At 41.7% G+C, this 20,138-nt stretch overlaps 1 protein-coding gene across 1 annotated transcript; it reads right to left on the bottom strand.

The window, feature by feature from the left end:
- Nucleotides 1-9,184: 9,184 nt before the first annotated feature.
- On the bottom strand, nucleotides 9,185-12,751 carry LOC117467338 (trichohyalin-like). Its single transcript, XM_071201670.1, has one exon. It carries the CDS (start codon nucleotides 12,749-12,751, stop codon nucleotides 9,185-9,187), a length of 3,567 nt encoding a protein of 1,188 aa, XP_071057771.1.
- Between the last annotated feature and the right edge of the window lie 7,387 nt (nucleotides 12,752-20,138).

Here is a 20,138-nt window from a genome sequence, read left to right on the forward strand (position 1 = left end):
AGCTAAGCTAGCTTGAACTTGATCTTTTCATATAACTCTCAGCAATAAAGTGTTTTACAAAATGTTGAAATAACTTCTAAGTGGTCCAGGCTTCAAGTTCAGGTGGTTACTCATCAATATTTTACTGCACTTTAAGGAGTGGTAACCACACACACATTGACTTTCACAAACTTAGCAGGTTTTTAAATTACTCTTCCAGACCAATTCAAGCAGCTCGCTTCGTCCACCGCTCCTATTTTCAACACACAGCGGTTTCCTTTTGATTATTTTAAAAGCTTCATGGTTGGTTACCATCTCCGCTGAAACTGCACTTAAAACCCAAACACTTTGAGCAATCATCGACTGAAAACGCTATGGATAGTTACATTTCCATCCTGTAAATGCCATATAAATCCCATTTCCGATCAGTCACTGCACTAATCATTCACAAAGTAATGGCATGCTTGTGCTCTACTTCTCCTCATAAGTCATTTTGAAGAGTCCCAGCAGGAACAGTGACCACCAGTGACAGACTGTAAATTTGACTCGAGCTGATTTCATGGTCGTTCAATAACTGAGATATTTACTAGGATGGTAAAAAAAGAATTTATGGTTTATTGAGCTCATAATATAAACATACAATGTATACCACCGACTGGAGAACAGGACACATGACGTTGTTAAATGTTTTGTGAACAAAATTAAAGCAGCATGGATATATTCACAACTTCATGAACCAGCTGTGTAACTGTTTACCCTTAATGTAAGGCATTATTGGTACTTCAATACATCAGAGTTCATCCCAAAGGAATGCTTACATCAAAGCTGTCTAAATTATCTTGTTTGATGTTTAACAGTTTTATTTTTCGCTATTGCACACTTTCCCATATGCTGTTTTTAGAGCAGTAGTGGGCTATAATGACCGAATGCTGGTATTTGGAAAATGACCAGTACAGTATTCGCTGTGCAACTGGAGAATGCATTAAGAAGTGAATGGGAAAAAATAGATCTCATGATATTTATGACTAAATGCCTTTCGTTCAGACAGAATATGTGTGCCAGTGAATGTCATCAGTCGGACAGACATTCATCATCGAGCATGCATGTCTATTCTGTCTGTAATTCCATGAAAACCTCATAAAGTTGGTTCAACTACAAGAAATATAATACTGCACTTACAGTAGATGTTAAGCGTTTGATGTAGGCAATTGGCCTAATGCAAGGAAAAGGTTGCTTTAAAAAAAAAAAATAGTAACTTTATTTAGACAGTTCCTTTGTACACTGTGCACCGTCTCATTTCTAATAAGTATACATCTCATTCGGAGAGAGCAGACCTACAGCAAGGCCAATGGTTCAGATGCTTTTCTAAAATGGTCCCAATTCCAGAGTTGGGAAGTCGTTTCTCCAACGTTGGTGTGTTCATGAGCATTACTTTAAGTCGTTATGTGGACAAATAAGGGGTTTTATTTAATTGCTCAGGGCTTTTAAACAACATGTTTCAGATGATTTTGAGTTGTTCCTACTTCAGGGGTGCATTCAGGTGAATTTTTTCCAGTCTGTAACTAATGTTTCCCATTTTACTTACATCACACGAGGCAATAAATGCAGCACGATGCAGCACACATGTCCTTATTTCAGTCAGACAACTCACGTGTTTCTTTAACATGTTTATTAGAAGCAGCATTTAGTTGAGTTTGGCGTCTAGGCTCGGGCCTCATCACTCCACAGATATACATAGCACGATGAGATGATTAAATAACTAACCCCTCGAGCCTACAGGTGGAAGCTGGGGTGGTGGTGGGGCAGGTGAGCAGCAGTGACGTGGAAGTAGCTGCAGCAATAGCAGCAGCAAGCAATGCATGGAGAGAGATCTGGCAGGTTAAATAGAGCGGCATATTAGGAGACTGTGTGGTCGGTCGTAGAGTGGCAAGGGGTGTTATGTATGAATGCAGCAGTGCTCGACTTGACTCCCTGAACTAGCTCGCAGGCTTCGCCCCATATCTATATATCAGCTAGAGTAAAACATAGTTTGTGCGTGTTGGAGCAAGGAGTGGTCTGAAACCCACCTCGGCTCCGCGTGTTCGTTGATGAGCTGGTCAGATTTATAAAAGAAGGAATTCAAAGCACCAGGAGAAACGGTTAAACAATAATCTGTTTTAATGGTAAACAATAACAATACACAATACAGAACACTCTGCAACAGTACCAAATACAGAGTGCTCCGGGCTCAATTCCTACCACCGCGTGATACGTACCACGACAGCCAGTCAGGAAAAGAGCCTCGATCATGAACATTGGGACAGCTTAAATACAAATTCTGTGGGAGGAGTTGTGTCGGTTGCTCCTCCTCAGGAGGCGAGCCCTAGACCGTGAGCTGGTAGTTCTCCATTGGCCAGTTTCACTTCTGGGCGGGACCCTAGGCAATGAGTCAGCAGTTGTTGACTCTGTCTGATTCGCTCCCTCTCCTTACAGTGTGTGTGTGTGTGTGTGTGTGTGTGTGTGTGTGTGTGTGTGTGTGTGTGTGTGTGTGTGTGTGTGTGTGTGTGTGTGTGTGTGTGTGTGTGTGTGTGTGTGTGTGTGTGTGTGTGTGTGTGTGTGTGTGTGTGTGTGTGTGTGTGTGTCTAAATAAGGATGTTTCCTGCCATGCAAACTGCCCCTACCTCATACAGAGTAATTAAGCACATTTAAGCCAACTACTTCACAATGTTGTGGCAATTTAGTACTCACAACATGAAAGAATAAAACAGAGAGAAATCAATAAAACACAAACACAGGTATAGTTAAGCAGTAATTATACAGCATATATATATAGCCACTACAATGAACACACACATTCCACCATGCAGCATTCCAGAGGCCTGAGCCGTGTCCAAACAAGGACACCCCATCTCTCACATCTCCTAATGATGTTCTGGTTCATCCTTTCTACCTTTCCCTGAGATTGGGGGTGATAGACGGCTCCGAAACTTGGACTGTTCTACTGTGCGTAGGTCATGGTTCTTGAAATGGCTGCCATTGTCTGACCTCACTTTCCTAGGAAACCCCAACACATCCTCACTCCCAGGTCGGCCTATGTTGACGTTATGTCAAGTCCCCTGCCGGCTTTTTCCAACGCAAGGGGGGGGGCCTTAGCGTCCATTTTCAACGCAAGGGGGGGGGCCCTTAGCGTCCATTTTCAGCTTTCCGGGATGTCCATGTGCTTCTATGGACGCTCATGGACGCACGGCATTCATTTGGACTACACCATGTGCTCTGTTTGACAAACCCCGTGATAGTCCTCAAGCTCTGTGATTGGAGAGTGTGCTCCGAGGGTTACGCCGAGCCTCGAACAGCACTTGAAATGGGATGGAACCACGGCAGACTGTTCAAAACTGGATTTGAACGGGTCCACCGCGTCCCCCCCTCCCCCACCCCGTCCCCAGAACTACACATGCTGGCTATTCTGTTTCGCAACATTTTCTCTATGGCACGTCTCTACTGGGAGTTGTAGTTTTAAAAGACGTTTTCGTATTTCCCATAATAAGAAGTTGCCAGTATTAAACTGTGTACATCCCTGGAGGTTTAGGGGACAGGAAACACTCACATTTAAAACATATAATTAATAAATGGGTGAAAATTGCTTGTGCCCATTATGGGCAGTATTAATATATATACCCACACGCCAGCTAAGGTCAGAAGAGCTTTATTTAACAGCTGGTCTTATGTTTGTGACCCCTGTTGTTAATTGATAACATTACATTACATTAATTGATAAGCCTGAAACATGCACTTGTCAAGGTTCAGAGGCACATTTTGCAAATATGGCAGTAGCCATCGATCATCTTAAGATAAGATATACTTTATTGATCCCAAGTTGGAACATTTGCGTTACATCAGCATGTGTAACAGTTAAATATGCAGTGGTGTTTATTTGTAAATCATTTAGTATAATCACACAAATTCTGTGTTTTATATATTTAACAATTCTGTGTTCTTTATTTATTGATTGTTCAATACCTGACAAGGCCGGAGATGAAATATCTGCATACATCATAAGAGTATAATACATTATGTATAATATCAGTTAAAATAAGTGCTTCAACATAGTTAACATTGCTGGAGGTATGCACAAATATTGATAGATGTCTTGTAATGCACTGTTGAGGAACCTGCGACCCAAGTTTTTCATTCAGTGCAGAACTACACCATAGTTGTGTAGGCCTATATGATATGTCAATAAACCTTAGAACATCTTGAAATCTTGAACGGGATGTGCAAAATAGTCATTATATACAGTCTTTAATTAACTATTAGTAGAGAATAACGAGTAATGAATATACTTTATAGGGATCCTATTAATATCTTAATAATAAAAATAATGAAATTCAATAACATATCATCTGTGCACCTTTATGGTGTAAATACAGCCTATCTACCAATTGGATCAAATATAAAAGTGAGCCGAATTAGTGTTGATACTGCAAGGAGACGTATTGTGTGAAAAGAAATGTAAGATGTTGTTTAATGGCTGATATATTTATGATCCACGTCACGTTTTCAGTTCCTCATGTTTGTCTTCTCATCAGGGCTCTATAAATACAGAACTACGGCAGATATGTAATATTTAATGCAGCCGAACCGTGTATTACAATGCCGTTATGTGATGACTTTCAAAGAGAAAAGCAAGCACACTCGGAATAAGGTATTATTTTATTTTTTTTAAATGTTTTCGGTCTGTTACCGGTATTTGTTAATGACGATGTGCTCTGAGATGTGAGACTGGAATTGCACAGGGGAAAATAACGTATCTTTAGATGCGGATTTTGTTAAACTAATATGTTTGCGCTGTGGACCAACACTATACATTGACGGGGAAGGGGGTAGCAATAAAGATAACACCATTAAACAGTTACACAACATAACAGAAATAATATCGATAGCAGCGTCCCTAGCAACCACCTTGGTAACAATGAAAACGTTGGACGCAATTTCCTGAAGTAATCTTCGTAATAACTAGCAAACTAAAGATCATGTACATCCACTGCACACATAATCTGAAATAACAACTCATATTTCTCGCATCAAATGACATCAAAACGCATTTTAATGGCCAAACTAACTTTAAAATAGGCATTTTACACCCAGAATAAAACGAAGTTCGGCCATGTTTTCTCTTTCTGCAGGGAGAAATGTGAAGATCACGTGACGTCAAACAGAGCTTATGGTGTAGTCCAAACGATAGCTGGGGATTCTGGGTAGTGTAGTGTCTTCTGCCATCCTTTACTCCGAAAAAAGATTTGTTTCTCCGAATCGAAGGGGAAAATACAAAAGCATTGCACACAATTTAAACCAATCAATGTTGTGTAATTAACAAGGATAATCTGGTGTTTTTTAGTCGATGAGTAGTGCAGATATCACTGTAAAATCAATCGTCAGTAAGGGGAATACTTACTTCCGGGTGTACAATTCTCTGCTATCCAATGAGAATGGACGCTCTCATTGCCTTTAAGGGCAGTCGACACAAACGAATGCCGTGCTTCCATGAGCGTCCATAGAAGCACATGGACATCCCGGAAAGCTGAAAATGGACGCTAAGGGCCCCCCCCTTGCGTTGAAAATGGACGCTAAGGCCCCCCCCCCTTGCGTTGGAAAAAGCCGGCAGGGGACTTGACATAACGTCAACATAGGCCGACCTGGGAGTGAGGATGTGTTGGAAACCCATGTAGTGGAACGTAATGCATGACTAAGAACTTGAACACTGAGTCTGCATCTTCGTTATATCCCTGTTATAATTCAATCAATATTTAGAAACATGTCAACATTCATCAAACAGTATCTTATAGACATGGAGCAGGTTAATTCTAAAACTGTCAATCAATGGTCAGATTGAACATCCGAGTTGGGGCGGCAGGTTTCTTTCAGTCCCTAAATGAAAAATGTAGATTGTGAATTTTACACTCCCCCTTTTTACACATGAACTCATGTGTAACAAAATCCTGTATGGGAAGAAAACCTTCAGGTAATAATTGATTATAAGAAAATACCAAACATTATTCACAAATGTTGTACATCCATTATTTTCCACAGTAAACACTCCAGTGAAATGAAGTGTTTATCTCCATCTTTCAGTCCTAAAAGAAACAGAATCTTAATTTTTTTGTATGAGCTTCACATTTTGCAAACCGCCACCTCCTGTGAGAGTAAAATATCGTCAAGTAGATTAGAAACGGGTCACAAGTGCGGTTTTCCAATTTTGTGGAATTTTAGGAAACCTCTCGTTTCCCACAGAGCCCCAGAATAATGTGTTAGTCCAAAAACATGCTTGATTAGTCATTGTTTTAAATCATGCAGTTGCACTGATCACATGCAGACATACATTCACACTCACACTGTCAGGTTGTAAAGTCAAGTTTGGTCAGGTTCACCCCAGAGTCAGTCATTAACAGTGCCTTTCTCAAGTAACACTGTTGGTCAGGGTCAAAGGTCATTTGGTCTCAGTCTTTTTGGCCACGTGTCGTGCTCTGCAGAGACTTTCAGTAGGCCAGTATCCTTTGTCTACAAAAATCTGTCATATATGGAGCGCCATCATTAATTAATTCACGATTACAACTATAATTTTCCAGATATCTCTAACTTTTCATTGGGACAGCTGTTTCCCACATTCCCTGAAAAGTGTTAGCCACAAAATGTCACTTCCTTATAGTACTACTACTGCAGTCTATTAACACCTAATCTATATTAAAATGTCCAATAGATCTATTTCAGAAACTTGTGCATATAATTATTTTCTTGAGTCAAACCATTATTAGGATCTGTGTAGCTCTGCTAAGCATTTCATAGCTCATTATACTCATTTATCTTCAATGCTGGTCCACCTAAAGGACCATGTTAACCTCTTTAGCAGTGTGTGGGACCTTGGGTGTCCGAATATGTAACAATCACTCCCTCCTTTATCAAGGATTTAAAAACAGAAGTCATTTCATATTTCCATCTTAAAGCCATGGTTAAAGAGTCCTCTCCTGCTGATGTTCAGGTGTATATCAGTATGTAGTGTCTCTACTTTAAAGAGTCCTCTCCTGCTGATGTTCAGGTGTATATCAGTATGTAGTGCCTCTACTTTAAAGAGTCCTCTCCTGCTGATGTTCAGGTGCATATCAGTATGTAGTGTCTCTACTTTAAAGAGTCCTCTCCTGCTGATGTTCAGGTGTAAATCAGTATGTAGTGTCTCTACTTTAAAGAGTCCTCTCCTGCTGATGTTCAGGTGTATATCAGTATGTAGTGTCTCTACTTTAAAGAGTCCTCTCCTGCTGATGTTCAGGTGTATATCAGTATGTAGTGTCTCTACTTTAAAGAGTCCTCTCCTGCTGATGTTCAGGTGTATATCAGTGTGTAGTGTCTCTACTTTAAAGAGTCCTCTCCTGCTGATGTTCAGGTGTATATCAGTAGGTTCTCTACTTTAAAGAGTCCTCTCCTGCTGATGTTCAGGTGTATATCAGTATGTAGTGTCTCTACTTTAAAGAGTCCTCTCCTGCTGATGTTCAGGTGTATATCAGTATGTAGTGTCTCTACTTTAAAGAGTCCTCTCCTGCTGATGTTCAGGTGTATATCAGTATGTAGTGTCTCTACTTTAAAGAGTCCTCTCCTGCTGATGTTCAGGTGCATATCAGTATGTAGTGTCTCTACTTTAAAGAGTCCTCTCCTGCTGATGTTCAGGTGTATATCAGTATGTAGTGTCTCTACTTTAAAGAGTCCTCTCCTGCTGATGTTCAGGTGTATATCAGTATGTAGTGTCTCTACTTTAAAGAGTCCTCTCCTGCTGATGTTCAGGTGTATATCAGTATGTAGTGTCTCTACTTTAAAGAGTCCTCTCCTGCTGATGTTCAGGTGTATATCAGTATGTAGTGTCTCTACTTTAAAAAGTTATCTCCTGCTGATGTTCAGGTGTATATCAGTATGTAGTGTCTCTACTTTAAAGAGTCCTCTCCTGCTGATGTTCAGGTGTGGTTTTCAGAGAGGCAACAAAGAGAAAACCAGTAGGAAAAAAAAAATCCATCCTAACCCAGATGCTTTCCACTGAGCATCCTCGTGTGTGTGTGTGTGTGTGTGTGTGTGTGTGTGTGTGTGTGTGTGTGTGTGTGTGTGTGTGTGTGTGTGTGTGTGTGTGTGTGTGTGTGTGTGTGTGTGTGTGTGTGTGTGTGTGTGTGTGTGTGTGTGTGTGTGTGTGTGTGTGTGTGTGTGTGTGTGTGTGTGTGTGTGTGTGTGTGTGTGTGTGTGTGTGTGTGTGTGTGTGTGTGTGTGTGTGTGTGTGTGTGTGTGTGTGTGTGTGTGTGTGTGTGTGTGTGTGTGTAAATATAACCTGGCTCTATTATAGAACGAAAAAAGCGAACATCAAGAACTTCAAAGTAAAAGTCTTTAATTCTTCAATTTAAAAAAGGAAAAAGTCCCGTCAAAATAACGAGATGATCCAATCACAAAGCTCCAGTGCTCTCTCACTTATTTCATAAAATAGATTACTAACATATTTGTATATTAAGGAGAAAATATCATATATAAGAACAAAAATATACAATAAATATATTACACTTCCAATAAATTCAATAATTCTTTTATTTTTGCGATAAATATAAATACCATTTTAACTCTCATTGCAAACAGTTGATTAGTGGAAAGCTTTAAAAACATGAATTCACATTCCCCCCCCCCCCCCCTCTGACATCTCTCCCCTAACCTTTCCCCCCTGCCCCAAATGGTCCTGGATTTTAACCCCCCCCCACACACACACACACACACACACACACACACACACACACACACACACACACACACACACACACACACACCACACACACACACACACACACACACACACACACACACACACACACACACACACACACACACACACACACACACACACACACACACACACACACACAACCTTATTATTATTATCAGAACCCACAGAGTAGAAAGAAGGGGTGTCCTTTTTTTCATGAGGACAGAATCTGGGAACGCTTAATGATCCCAAATCCTGTCACAATGCGGGGGAACCCTGAGACACAGGGGAACCCGATACGGTGACAAGACATTTCATTTAAGTGGACTTCTTATCCTCTCTAATAACTGTTCTAATAACTGTTCTAATAACTGTTCTAATAACCTCCTCTTCCTCCACAGCCCCCTCCTCTTCCTCCACAGCCCCCTCCTCTTCCTCCACAGCCCCCTTCTATTCCTCTTCCTCCTTCTCCTCCACCCCAAATCGTAGCTTCAGCGACCGATTCTCCTCTCGCAGGCGGGCGATCTCCAGATCCTTCTCCTCTTTCTCCACATGGAGCTTTCTGTTGATCCTCAACAAAGTGACGATCTCCACATCCTTGTGGTCAGCTAACGGTTCCTTCAGTTCCTTCAGTTCTCTCAGATCCTGGTTCTCCTTTCTCAAGATGTCCATCTCTGCTTTGTGCTGCATCTTGAGGAGATTTCTCAGGTTCAGGTTCTCAAAGTCATCCCTCAAGACGTTCCGCTCAATCTCGATATAATCCTTTACTTCATCACAAGGTTCCTTCTGTTCTTTGAGATCCTGGTTCTCCTTTAGCAAAGCGTCTATCTCTTCATCCTTTACTTCCTCACAAGGTTCTTTAGGTTCTGTGAGATCCTGGTTCTGCTTTAGCAAAGCGTCTATCTCTCCATCCTTTACTTCCTCACAAGGTTCTTTAGGTTCTGTGAGATCCTGGATCTTCTTTAGCAAAGCGTCTATCTCTCCCTCCTTTACTTCCTCACAAGGTTCTTTAGGTTCTGTGAGATCCTGGATCTGCTTTAGCAAAGCGTCTATCTCTCCATCCTTTACTTCCTCACAAGGTTCTTTAGGTTCTGTGAGATCCTGGATCTGCTTTAGCAAAGCGTCTATCTCTCCATCCTTTACTTCCTCACAAGGTTCTTTAGGTTCTGTGAGATCCTGGATCTGCTTTAGCAAAGCGTCTATCTCTCCCTCCTCTTCCTCCTTCTCCTCCACCCCAAATCGTAGCTTCAGCGACCGATTCTCCTCTCGCAGGCGGGCGATCTCCAGATCCTTCTCCTCTTTCTCCACATGGAGCTTTCTGTTGATCCTCAACAAAGTGACGATCTCCACATGCTTGTGGTCAGCTAACGGTTCCTTCAGTTCCTTCAGTTCTCTCAGATCCTGGTTCTCCTTTCTCAAGATGTCCATCTCTGCTTTGTGCTGCATCTTGAGGAGATTTCTCAGGTTCAGGTTCTCAAAGTCATCCCTCAAGACGTTCCGCTCAATCTCCATATAATCCTTTACTTCATCACAAGGTTCCTTCTGTTCTTTGAGATCCTGGTTCTCCTTTAGCAAAGCGTCTATCTCTCCCTCCTTTACTTCCTCACAAGGTTCTTTAGGTTCTGTGAGATCCAGGTTCTGCTTTAGCAAAGCGTCTATCTCTCCCTCCTTTACTTCCTCACAAGGTTCTTTAGGTTCTGTGAGATCCTGGTTCTGCTTTAGCAAAGCGTCTATCTCTCCCTCCTTTACTTCCTCACAAGGTTCTTTAGGTTCTGTGAGATCCTGGTTCTCCTCTAGCAAAGCATCTACCTCTCCATCCTTTACTTCCTCACAAGGTTCTTTAGGTTCTGTGAGATCCTGGTTCTCCTTTAGCAAAGCGTCTATCTCTCCCTCCTTTACTTCCTCACAAGGTTCTTTAGGTTCTGTGAGATCCTGGTTCTCCTCTAGCAAAGCATCTATCTCTCCATCCTTTACTTCCTCACAAGGTTCTTTAGGTTCTGTGAGATCCTGGTTCTCCTTTAGCAAAGCGTCTATCTCTCCATCCTTTACTTCCTCACAAGGTTCTTTAGGTTCTGTGAGATCTTGGTTCTCCTCTAGCAAAGCGTCTATCTCTCCATCCTTTACTTCCTCACAAGGTTCTTTAGGTTCTGTCAGATCCTGGTTCTCCATTCTCAAGATGTCCATTGTTAATTCGTGCATCATCTGCATGTTGAGGAGATTTCCATATATCAGGTTCAGGTTCTCCAAGTCATCCCTCAAGACGTTCTGCTCAATCTCCATATAATCCTTTACTTCCTCACAAGGTTCTTTAGGTTCTGTGAGATCCTGGTTCTCCTCTAGCAAAGCATCTATCTCTCCATCCTTTACTTCCTCACAAGGTTCTTTAGGTTCTGTGAGATCCTGGTTCTCCTTTAGCAAAGCGTCTATCTCTCCATCCTTTACTTCCTCACAAGGTTCTTTAGGTTCTGTGAGATCCAGATTCTGCTTTAGCAAAGCGTCTATCTCTCCATCCTTTACTTCCTCACAAGGTTCTTTAGGTTCTGTGAGATCCTGGTTCTGCTTTAGCAAAGCGTCTATCTCTCCCTCCTTTACTTCCTCACAAGGTTCTTTAGGTTCTGTGAGTTCCTGGATCTGCTTTAGCAAAGCGTCTATCTCTCCATCCTTTACTTCCTCACAAGGTTCTTTAGGTTCTGTGAGATCCTGGTTCTGCTTTAGCAAAGCGTCTATCTCTCCCTCCTTTACTTCCTCACAAGGTTCTTTAGGTTCTGTGAGATCCTGGTTCTGCTTTAGCAAAGCGTCTATCTCTCCCTCCTTTACTTCCTCACAAGGTTCTTTAGGTTCTGTGAGATCCAGGTTCTGCTTTAGCAAAGCGTCTATCTCTCCCTCCTTTACTTCCTCACAAGGTTCTTTAGGTTCTGTGAGATCCTGGTTCTCCTCTAGCAAAGCGTCTATCTCTCCATCCTTTACTTCCTCACAAGGTTCTTTAGATTCTGTCAGATCCTGGTTCTCCATTCTCAAGATGTCCATTTTTAATTCGTGCATCATCTGCATGTTGAGAAGATTTCCATATATCAGTTTCAGGTTCTCCAAGTCATCCCTCAAAACGTTCTGCTCAATCTCCATATAATCCTTTACTTCATCACAAGGTTCCTTCTGTTCTTTAAGATCCTGGTTCTCTTCTAGCAAAGCATCTATCTCTCCCTCCTTTACTTCCTCACAAGGTTCTTTAGGTTCTGTGAGATCCTGGTTCTCCTCTAGTAAGGCGTCTATCTCTCCCTCCTGTACTTCCTCACAAGGTTCTTTAGGTTCTGTGAGATCCTGGTTCTCCTCTAGCAAAGCGTCTATCTCTCCATCCTTTACTTCCTCACAAGGTTCTTTAGGTTCTATGAGATCCTGGTTCTCCTCTAGCAAAGCGTCTATCTCTCCATTCTTTACTTCCTCACAACGTTCTTTAGGTTCTGTGAGATGCCGGTTCTGCTTTAACAAAGCGTCCATCTCTCTTTTGGTGTTACGGCACCACTTGAGGAGCTTTAAATATTTCATGTTCAGCTCCTCATTGGTTAAGACTCTCTGCTCCTCCTTCAGGTCCTCCTCCGTCTGAGAGGCCTGCTCCTGCATCTTCTCCTCCTTCAGGTCCTCCTCCTCCGTCTGAGAGGCCTGCTCCTGCATCTTCTCCTCCTTCAGGTCCTCCTCCTCCGTCTGAGAGGCCTGCTCCTGCATCTTCTCCTCCTTCAGGTCCTCCTCCTCCGTCTGAGTGGCCTGCTCCTGCATCTTCTCCTCCTTCAGGTCCTCCTTCTCCGTCTGAGAGGCCTGCTCCTGCATCTTCTTCTCCTTCTTTCTTCTTAAACTCCTCTCCAGCTCCAGCTTCCCGTCCTGAACCTGTTTCTTCAGAAGCTGGATCATAAACTCATGCACTTTGCAGGTCTTTGGTTTCACTGGAGGCGGATCTTTCCTCAGAGGAACCTCTGAAGGAACCTCTGAAGAATTGACCACCAGCTGCTCTCTGTTGTCCTCCATCTCTATGAATGAGCTGCTGTTTAGCTAACAGTGGCTAAATGTCCTTATGGACTTTAAGTCTGAATTGACTAAGTGTTGTTCACCTGTGAAGATGAATCTGACTAAACTATACGTGCAAGTATCCTAATGTTCGCTGACCACAAACCCCGTTTCTGCTGCTCATGCTCTGATGACCTGTCTTTCAGAGATACCTGCAGACTCTCGCAGACTCTGAGATCAAAGCCTGTGAGGTCATCTCTGACACCAAAGCCTGTGAGGTCATCAGTCTGAAGGTTCCATCTCAGAGACCAAAGCCAGAGATGAGGTCATCAGTCTGAAGGTTCCATTCCAGATAAGGAGTGATTGACAGCAGCTGACCGTGCTGTTGCCTGGCAACGCTGTTTTGTTCAAATCATATTAAGAAATGTAAACATCAATAAAAAATACTTTATTGATCCCAAAAACAGTGGGAGTACTGAGCCAGGCCCGGTTCTACGGGGGTGCATAGGCATGCATTGCACCCTCAGATTAAAGTAGAGACACTACACCTGCACATCAGCAGGAGAGGACTCTTTAAAGTAGAGACACTCCGGGCCGGCCCTAGACTTTTGGGGGCCCTAAGCGAGCTTTGGCTTGGGGGCCCCCCTCACTCTAGCGCGTTCTCACTACACACAACACGGAACCAACTTTTGTCTTATGATGTTAACATAAGCACACATTGTGTAAATAAGCATGTAAGCACCGTGGACCTCACATCCTCTAGGGGGGTCCGGGGGCATGCTCCCCCGGGAAGATTTTAAATATTGAAGTTAAAAGCATCAATCTGGTGCACTTTGAGAGCAACTTTAAGAGATCTATGGATACCTCTCTCAACACCCAGATGAAACAGAACTGTAAACAGATTTTTCTTTATGGATATTTTATAAATCACTTAAACTGTATTCTTGTTTTGTCATATAGTATTTCATAACTGTTTTTTATTTATTCTCTCTGGCTGTCCATCTCATAATGTTCGCATAGAAACTAGCTGTCATTAGGAATATCATTCAGAAGAATTATAATTTCATGCAAAAATCTGTCATAAAAGAGGTTGCACATTTAAATGCAGGTGTTGTTATGGCAACGTCAGTGGCCAAACAGCCACATTTACTGCTGCAAATACATTCAAACATGCTGTCGACACGTAAAGCAGTGGCAACTATGCCTCCATTTCAGCTGACTTTTTCTCAGAAATACTGTCACATAACATCCATATATTTCAGTGCTAGGTTGATGCTTAGCTAAGCTAACTATGAAACACTTTAACTGACAGGACTCCGGATCAACTGTGTACTGTAAGGTAGCTTCTAGCTTCATGTCGACACACGGTATGTCAACATTTCCCAGAGAGCTTTCTTTTAAATCACCAGGTAACGCTAAAAAATATAACATTTCGATTGTATGACAGTGTTTATTTAATATATCTGGCTAGCTATAGCTCCTTGCTAACGGTTTAGCTTACTCCCGTGATTCAAAGTAACATCAACGTAGCTGTAATTTATGCTTTGCTTACATTTTCGCATAACTTGGAAGTTTACTGACATTTACATACCAGTCTCATTGTCACAGCTCACAGGATAGGTACCTGTCAACCAATAAGACGGATGTTTATTTCCATTCAACTCTCTGATTGGTCTGGTGCCTCTGTTGCATTCACTGAACACGGGAAATTACAATCCTGCCGTCCTCTCTTGTGTCATGATGAGGTTCAGGTAAAGCACGGTTAATGTATTATATTATTGACTCACTAATATAATGCATGACTTTGAAGGCGGCATAGGCATAGGCATAATAACACAATTAATTAAACATACTTATCACGGCGACGGTGTACTGAGATTTCTTTTTTTTGCTAGGGGGCCCCTTAGTGGCTGTGGGGTCCTAAGCGTCCGCTTATGTCGCTTAATGGGTCGGGCCGGCTCTGGAGACACTACATACTGATATACACCTGAACATCATTTTTAAACACAGGTTTAAATCAACACTTAAAACTCACTTCTTCTCTCTGGCCTTCTAGCCTTTCTTATCAAGCTCCACTTTTGTGGAATCGGACGGCAGACAGCCTATCAGTTTTAAGAGTACGCTTACGACCTTCCTTTTTGATCAAACTTATAGCTGATAAAATAATCTAATAAGAGTGCATTGACGTAGATACGCTGTGTGCACTGTAGCAACACTCCACACGCCCATACACTAGGGGTGTAACGGTAGTATTCGTACAGAAAATATTCGGTATGGGCCCTTCGGTTTTGATGTAAAGATTGAAGAATATGGTTCTACTCTGTCATGTCTCCCCCTTTATCCCTCAGTGTGTTTTAGGATGATTCTCATTTTACTTTAATAGTTTCCTCTGTACTGCTATTTTTAATTTAACAATTGATTAATTCATGGGTAATACAACTTTTTATCTTCACTTATTTATCAAGTCAATTCAATTTCTTTAAATTTGGTTCTTTTTATTTGAATAAGTGTGTTTATGTGCAAACTCACTCATTCCGGTGGATTTCCTTCCCCTCTCCTCTGGTTTATCAACTTCTCTGACTCCTCCCCCTTTGTCCATCAGCTATTGAATCCAATCACTGGAACTCTTTGAGGTAGCCATCTGCCCAGTTACATCTGCAGCCCCCATCATGCCACTGTTCTTGTACTGCTTTGCATTTCATTTCCTCCTTTACAGTCTCTCTGCTGCTTTATGGAGCTTTGGTTCTGGCTGCCACAGGTGGAGATTGTTCTGGATGCAGTTCTTATTGTTGTTGTTGGTTCAGCTCTGGTTCTCTGTCTGGTCTATTGAGAAGGAGCAGTCTCCTGCTTGGGATAGGTCTTTGTTTGCTCAGGCGGATCGGGGTCTTAGCCCTCTGACAGTCAGAGAGAGAGTGTTCAGGTCTCGGGACGCATTACCTATAGAAAAACACACTGAGGTTAAATAAATCCATGATTTCCTATGAGCCTCGGAATTGTTATTCTGATTAGTCATGGATGGAGACTCAATACTACCACTTGACTTCCCCAGCAAGTATACCCTGTGGGGACTCAATACCTCCACTAGGCGCAGGGAATCTATACCCTTCCAGCCGTTAGAGACTCTATACCAGGGGTCTCCAACACATCGACTGAAAAGCTGCCCGCGAGCTACCGGTAGCTCGCGGGCAGCTTTTCAGTAGCTCGCCGCTCGATTATCGATTATAGCGTAGTAACGTTGCTTCTTGATTTTTCGGCCGCGGGCGGATAATAAATTGTTTTTATTTTAGAATTGTTTCTGTCACACAAATATAAAATTGGTCCGTGACGCAGAGATCAAGGAGCAGATGGGACAGCGGCACAGCGACACCACACACGGAGCAGTCTGCTTTCTCCAGCAGCACCAGTCAGAAGCAACGGCAGAATGACCCGCTCTGAATCAGGCCGCGTCGCTGCGGCTCAGAGACACACAGGGAGGGATTTGTGTTTTTGAAAAACACTCGTTATCGTAATGTCAGGTTTTTGGTGGATTTAATCAAGTCTTGGGTTGCAGAGTATGAATGTCCTCTTGCTATTTTCAGTTGATAAATACGCGTGTAAAGTTTGTGAAGGCAGGAGGAAAGCTTCCGCGATCACCGTCTCCTCTCCGTTCCTCCAAACCCCGCCCCCCCATGAAAAATAACTACTAATAAGAGTGACAGGCTGATAGTGACCTGATAGAAACTTTATTATTCACTTAATCACTGATTGAGATGATGAAGCTAACTTAATCTCATACATTCATGGGATTCATGAAGGAGGCTAGACCTATACAATTGATTAATTATGGTTTATAATTTCATGTCAACACGAAGAAAAAGAAAAGATGGCTGCACTGTTCAGTGTCAATCCTGTGGAGATGGAGATGGAGGTTATAAATCTCCAAAATCATGTTCAGCTTAAGTCTCAGCAAAACTCACAACATTTCTGGAGCCTTGTAGACCCAGAAAACTATAAGAACATCACCAAGCAGCACTGAACATGTCTGCTTTATTTGGTTCTGTATACATCCCTTTGTGAAGCAGCTTTTTCTGGCATGAATGTCATGAAATCTAAATACAGAACAAGACCGACTGATGAACATGTAAATGACTCTATTAGAGTGAACCTAAGTGGGTCCAGCATACACCTCTATGGTGGACTCCATGCAGCGCCAGTCATCTCACTAACTGTAAAAAAGAGTGAATGCACTTATTTTACACACGTGCCATAAGATGCTTGCAAGGTGGTGATTAAGGCGATGTATTTACTATGTGGGCCATAATAAGAAGTGAAAACATTGTATTTTTCTCTTGGACATTTATGTGAATCTTCAGTGATGTACTTACTATGTTGTCCATATTAATATGTGAGAAATTGTCGATTTCTTGGACCTTGATGTGAAGTTAAGATTTTAGATAAGCTTTAGGTATTGCAATTTCACACAAAAGTAGCTTAATTCAACTGATGAGTGCTATGTGAATAAATGTAAGCGATGCGATGCAAGTAGCTCTTGGCCACTTTCATTTTTTCAAAGTAGCTCTCAGGTGGAGAAAGGTTGGAGACCCCTGCTCTATACCCTACGCTGAAATACTTCGCTGCTTCACTTTTATATTATATAATTTTACAAAGTAATTAAGTACACACATATATTTAAGCAAACTCACGTCTGGACACTAGGAACACAGGTTACTTCAATAATTAATATGTGTGAGCCCTGTGATTTGGATCCATCCAAAATGTATTGGGTTTCTTTCTTGGCCCATGCTACACCCTTTAACCAACTTTCATGATAATTGGGCCTGAATACGTTTTTCCGTTATCCTGCTGACAGACAAACAAACCGAGGCGTAAACATAACCTCCTTGTTTGACGTCATGTGTGTACTCCTTGAAATACACACAGTTTGAAAGAATTGATGAAACTTGACTCTGACTGTATATTTTGTTTGTCGTATATAAGTATGGCGTGTGGCCATTGTTTATGTTCTTCTGTTTAGGATTGTTGTTGTTCTCTCCAAGATTGTGGCAATGACCAGTCATTCAAGATCTATGTGTAATGTAGTGTAATTTAATTGGAAACATTCACACAAGGATCATATTTGAGCATTACAATATCAACTGTCAGTGTGGCCCATAGTGTATTTACGTTGTCGTCAATGTTTTAGCTTTTAGTCAATGGTCTGACAGTATGCAGACCAATGAGGCACACCTACGGATAAAATTCCCCCTCTTTCACTCTATTTCATTTCTTTCAAATCGGTGGTGTAGTTTCAGTATAATGTGTGTGATGTGGTCCACTTCTGGGAGCTGATGAGGCCCCTGTGAGAGCTGTATCTCAGCGAGGGATCTGATGTTGCATTGAACAGATCACCAGACACCAAGATGTGTTTTGAAGTGGGTGTAGATCAGTGTTTCTCACACTTTTTCATACCAAGGACGGACCACTTAACCAATACAAAAACACTCGCGGACCACCTAACTCCACAAATATCCAAAATCACATCGTTTTTCTAGAACAGATTACAAATCGCCTGAAAATAGAACAAACAAGTGGCAACATGTGTGACGAAGGTGTTGCGCTGGACTATATCATGCAATTGAAAGTAAACTTAAGCTCACTCCATTGCAGAGATATTCCCGCGAGAATGCGGACAATTTAAATGTATTTATTTATTTCAAATGTGAAATGTTACCAATATACTCGCGGACCACCAATGGTCCACGGACCACACTTTGAGAAGCACTGGTGTCGATGTATATGTATTCTGATAAAGCCTAGCAAGCAAATTGGATCCATCGGGGCGTGTTTTTCGGGGTCCTTTAATGTCTTGGAAAGTCAGACTGTTTTTCATTGGTGACATAATCACACAGAGTGGTAGAAAAAAGATAAAAAGAGCTCCCAGAAGTAAATATTTTTTTTATTTGAGCTGCTGCACTGGAGGAAGTGGTGTCCAAGGTTTGGCAGCTTGTTTCCCTGTTACACAGTTAAACAGCTTATAAAGAACATTCTTGCACGGCACAGTTTACAATGACAATTGTCCCAGATTTTCCGTTTAAATTAATTTAAACAATGGGTCTTTTATTTCAGATATAGAGGCAGAAAAAACCAGACTCGTAGCCATCATTATCAGCTGCTTAGACAACTATTGCTTGTAGCTTTGTGCAGCTATAGCTAACTTGCAAATTATGCTAATGTTAGCTCCATTCGTTGGGTGAAAACACTGGCTGACCTTTTGTTTACTGCAGAAAAGCCTATTAAAGTATTAACTATGAAGAATGATAAGGAAAGATTTAAAAGCATACTGTTGTAGGCTATAATTCAAATATAACCCTCTTTAGTTGCTTGGCTAATTTTCACATGCTTTTGTATTTTCAAACAGTAGGCCTATATGTATTTGCTAAATGTGATATAGCTATCTAGATTTTGCTTCAACACAGTAGGAACAGGTCTCTTTAACCTAACCTCTCACCTGATAAATTAATGTAGACTAGTTTATTTATGATATGCTCCTTGTCTTAGTAAATAACAACAGCTTAGCCCCGTAAGTAGCCTACAGCTAGTTTGCCTAACATGCTAACGTTTGCAGTTTACGTTATAGCTGATAAACTTACTGTTTATCCATTCCTTAAACTATTCCTTGGTCTTTTGGAAAGTCTAAAAATAGAGTCACCACTCTTCTAAACTCTTTATAGCAAGTTTTATTTTAGTATTTTACAACTGCTCAAATAGGCTTTGTGGAGAAATCCAAAGCTTGGCAACCTTGAAAATGTTGTGCTGCTTCCCAGCAATAACACACAGCAAAGTAGCAATAAAATACAGAAATATATTGCATGGCAACGATAGGAGCTGATCAGCCATACTCAACACTTGTACTCTAAAATACATTTTCCTAAACATTGCAGAGTGTATGTTTTTAGGGTAAACCACGCTATTTTCTATTGAAGGGAACCATAACAACCTTGTGGTTTCCCCTGATACATTTCTACTTGCACTCAATCAAATAAAGGTTTTTCTGGCAGGGGGTTTGGAGCCACATTTCTTGGCAACCCCACCAAGCCTGTCCACCCACAGACCAATGAATAATCAAACACTAATAACATGTTATACCTATATTAAGTATGATTCTTCAGACATCTTTGCATCTGAAGTGGGCTAATTTTCTGTCCACCACGTCCTCTACCACTTAGAGCAAAATCGAGTCATTTCCTGCTCGGAGATGTGTTTTAGCAGCAGAGTAAAGTGCTCCAGATCATACACAAAGTGAGATATGTTCAAAATAACTTGGAATGCTGCTCGTCTGAGAAAACCGCGTCTCCTTGGCAACCGCCTCTCCCCAAAACACAAACAGGCCAAGAATCGCTCGCCAGACAAGTAAAAGGCGATCGCAGAG

The sequence above is a fragment of the Pseudochaenichthys georgianus genome, chromosome 22 (genome assembly GCF_902827115.2).
Source record: "Pseudochaenichthys georgianus chromosome 22, fPseGeo1.2, whole genome shotgun sequence".
NCBI lineage: Eukaryota > Metazoa > Chordata > Actinopteri > Perciformes > Channichthyidae > Pseudochaenichthys > Pseudochaenichthys georgianus.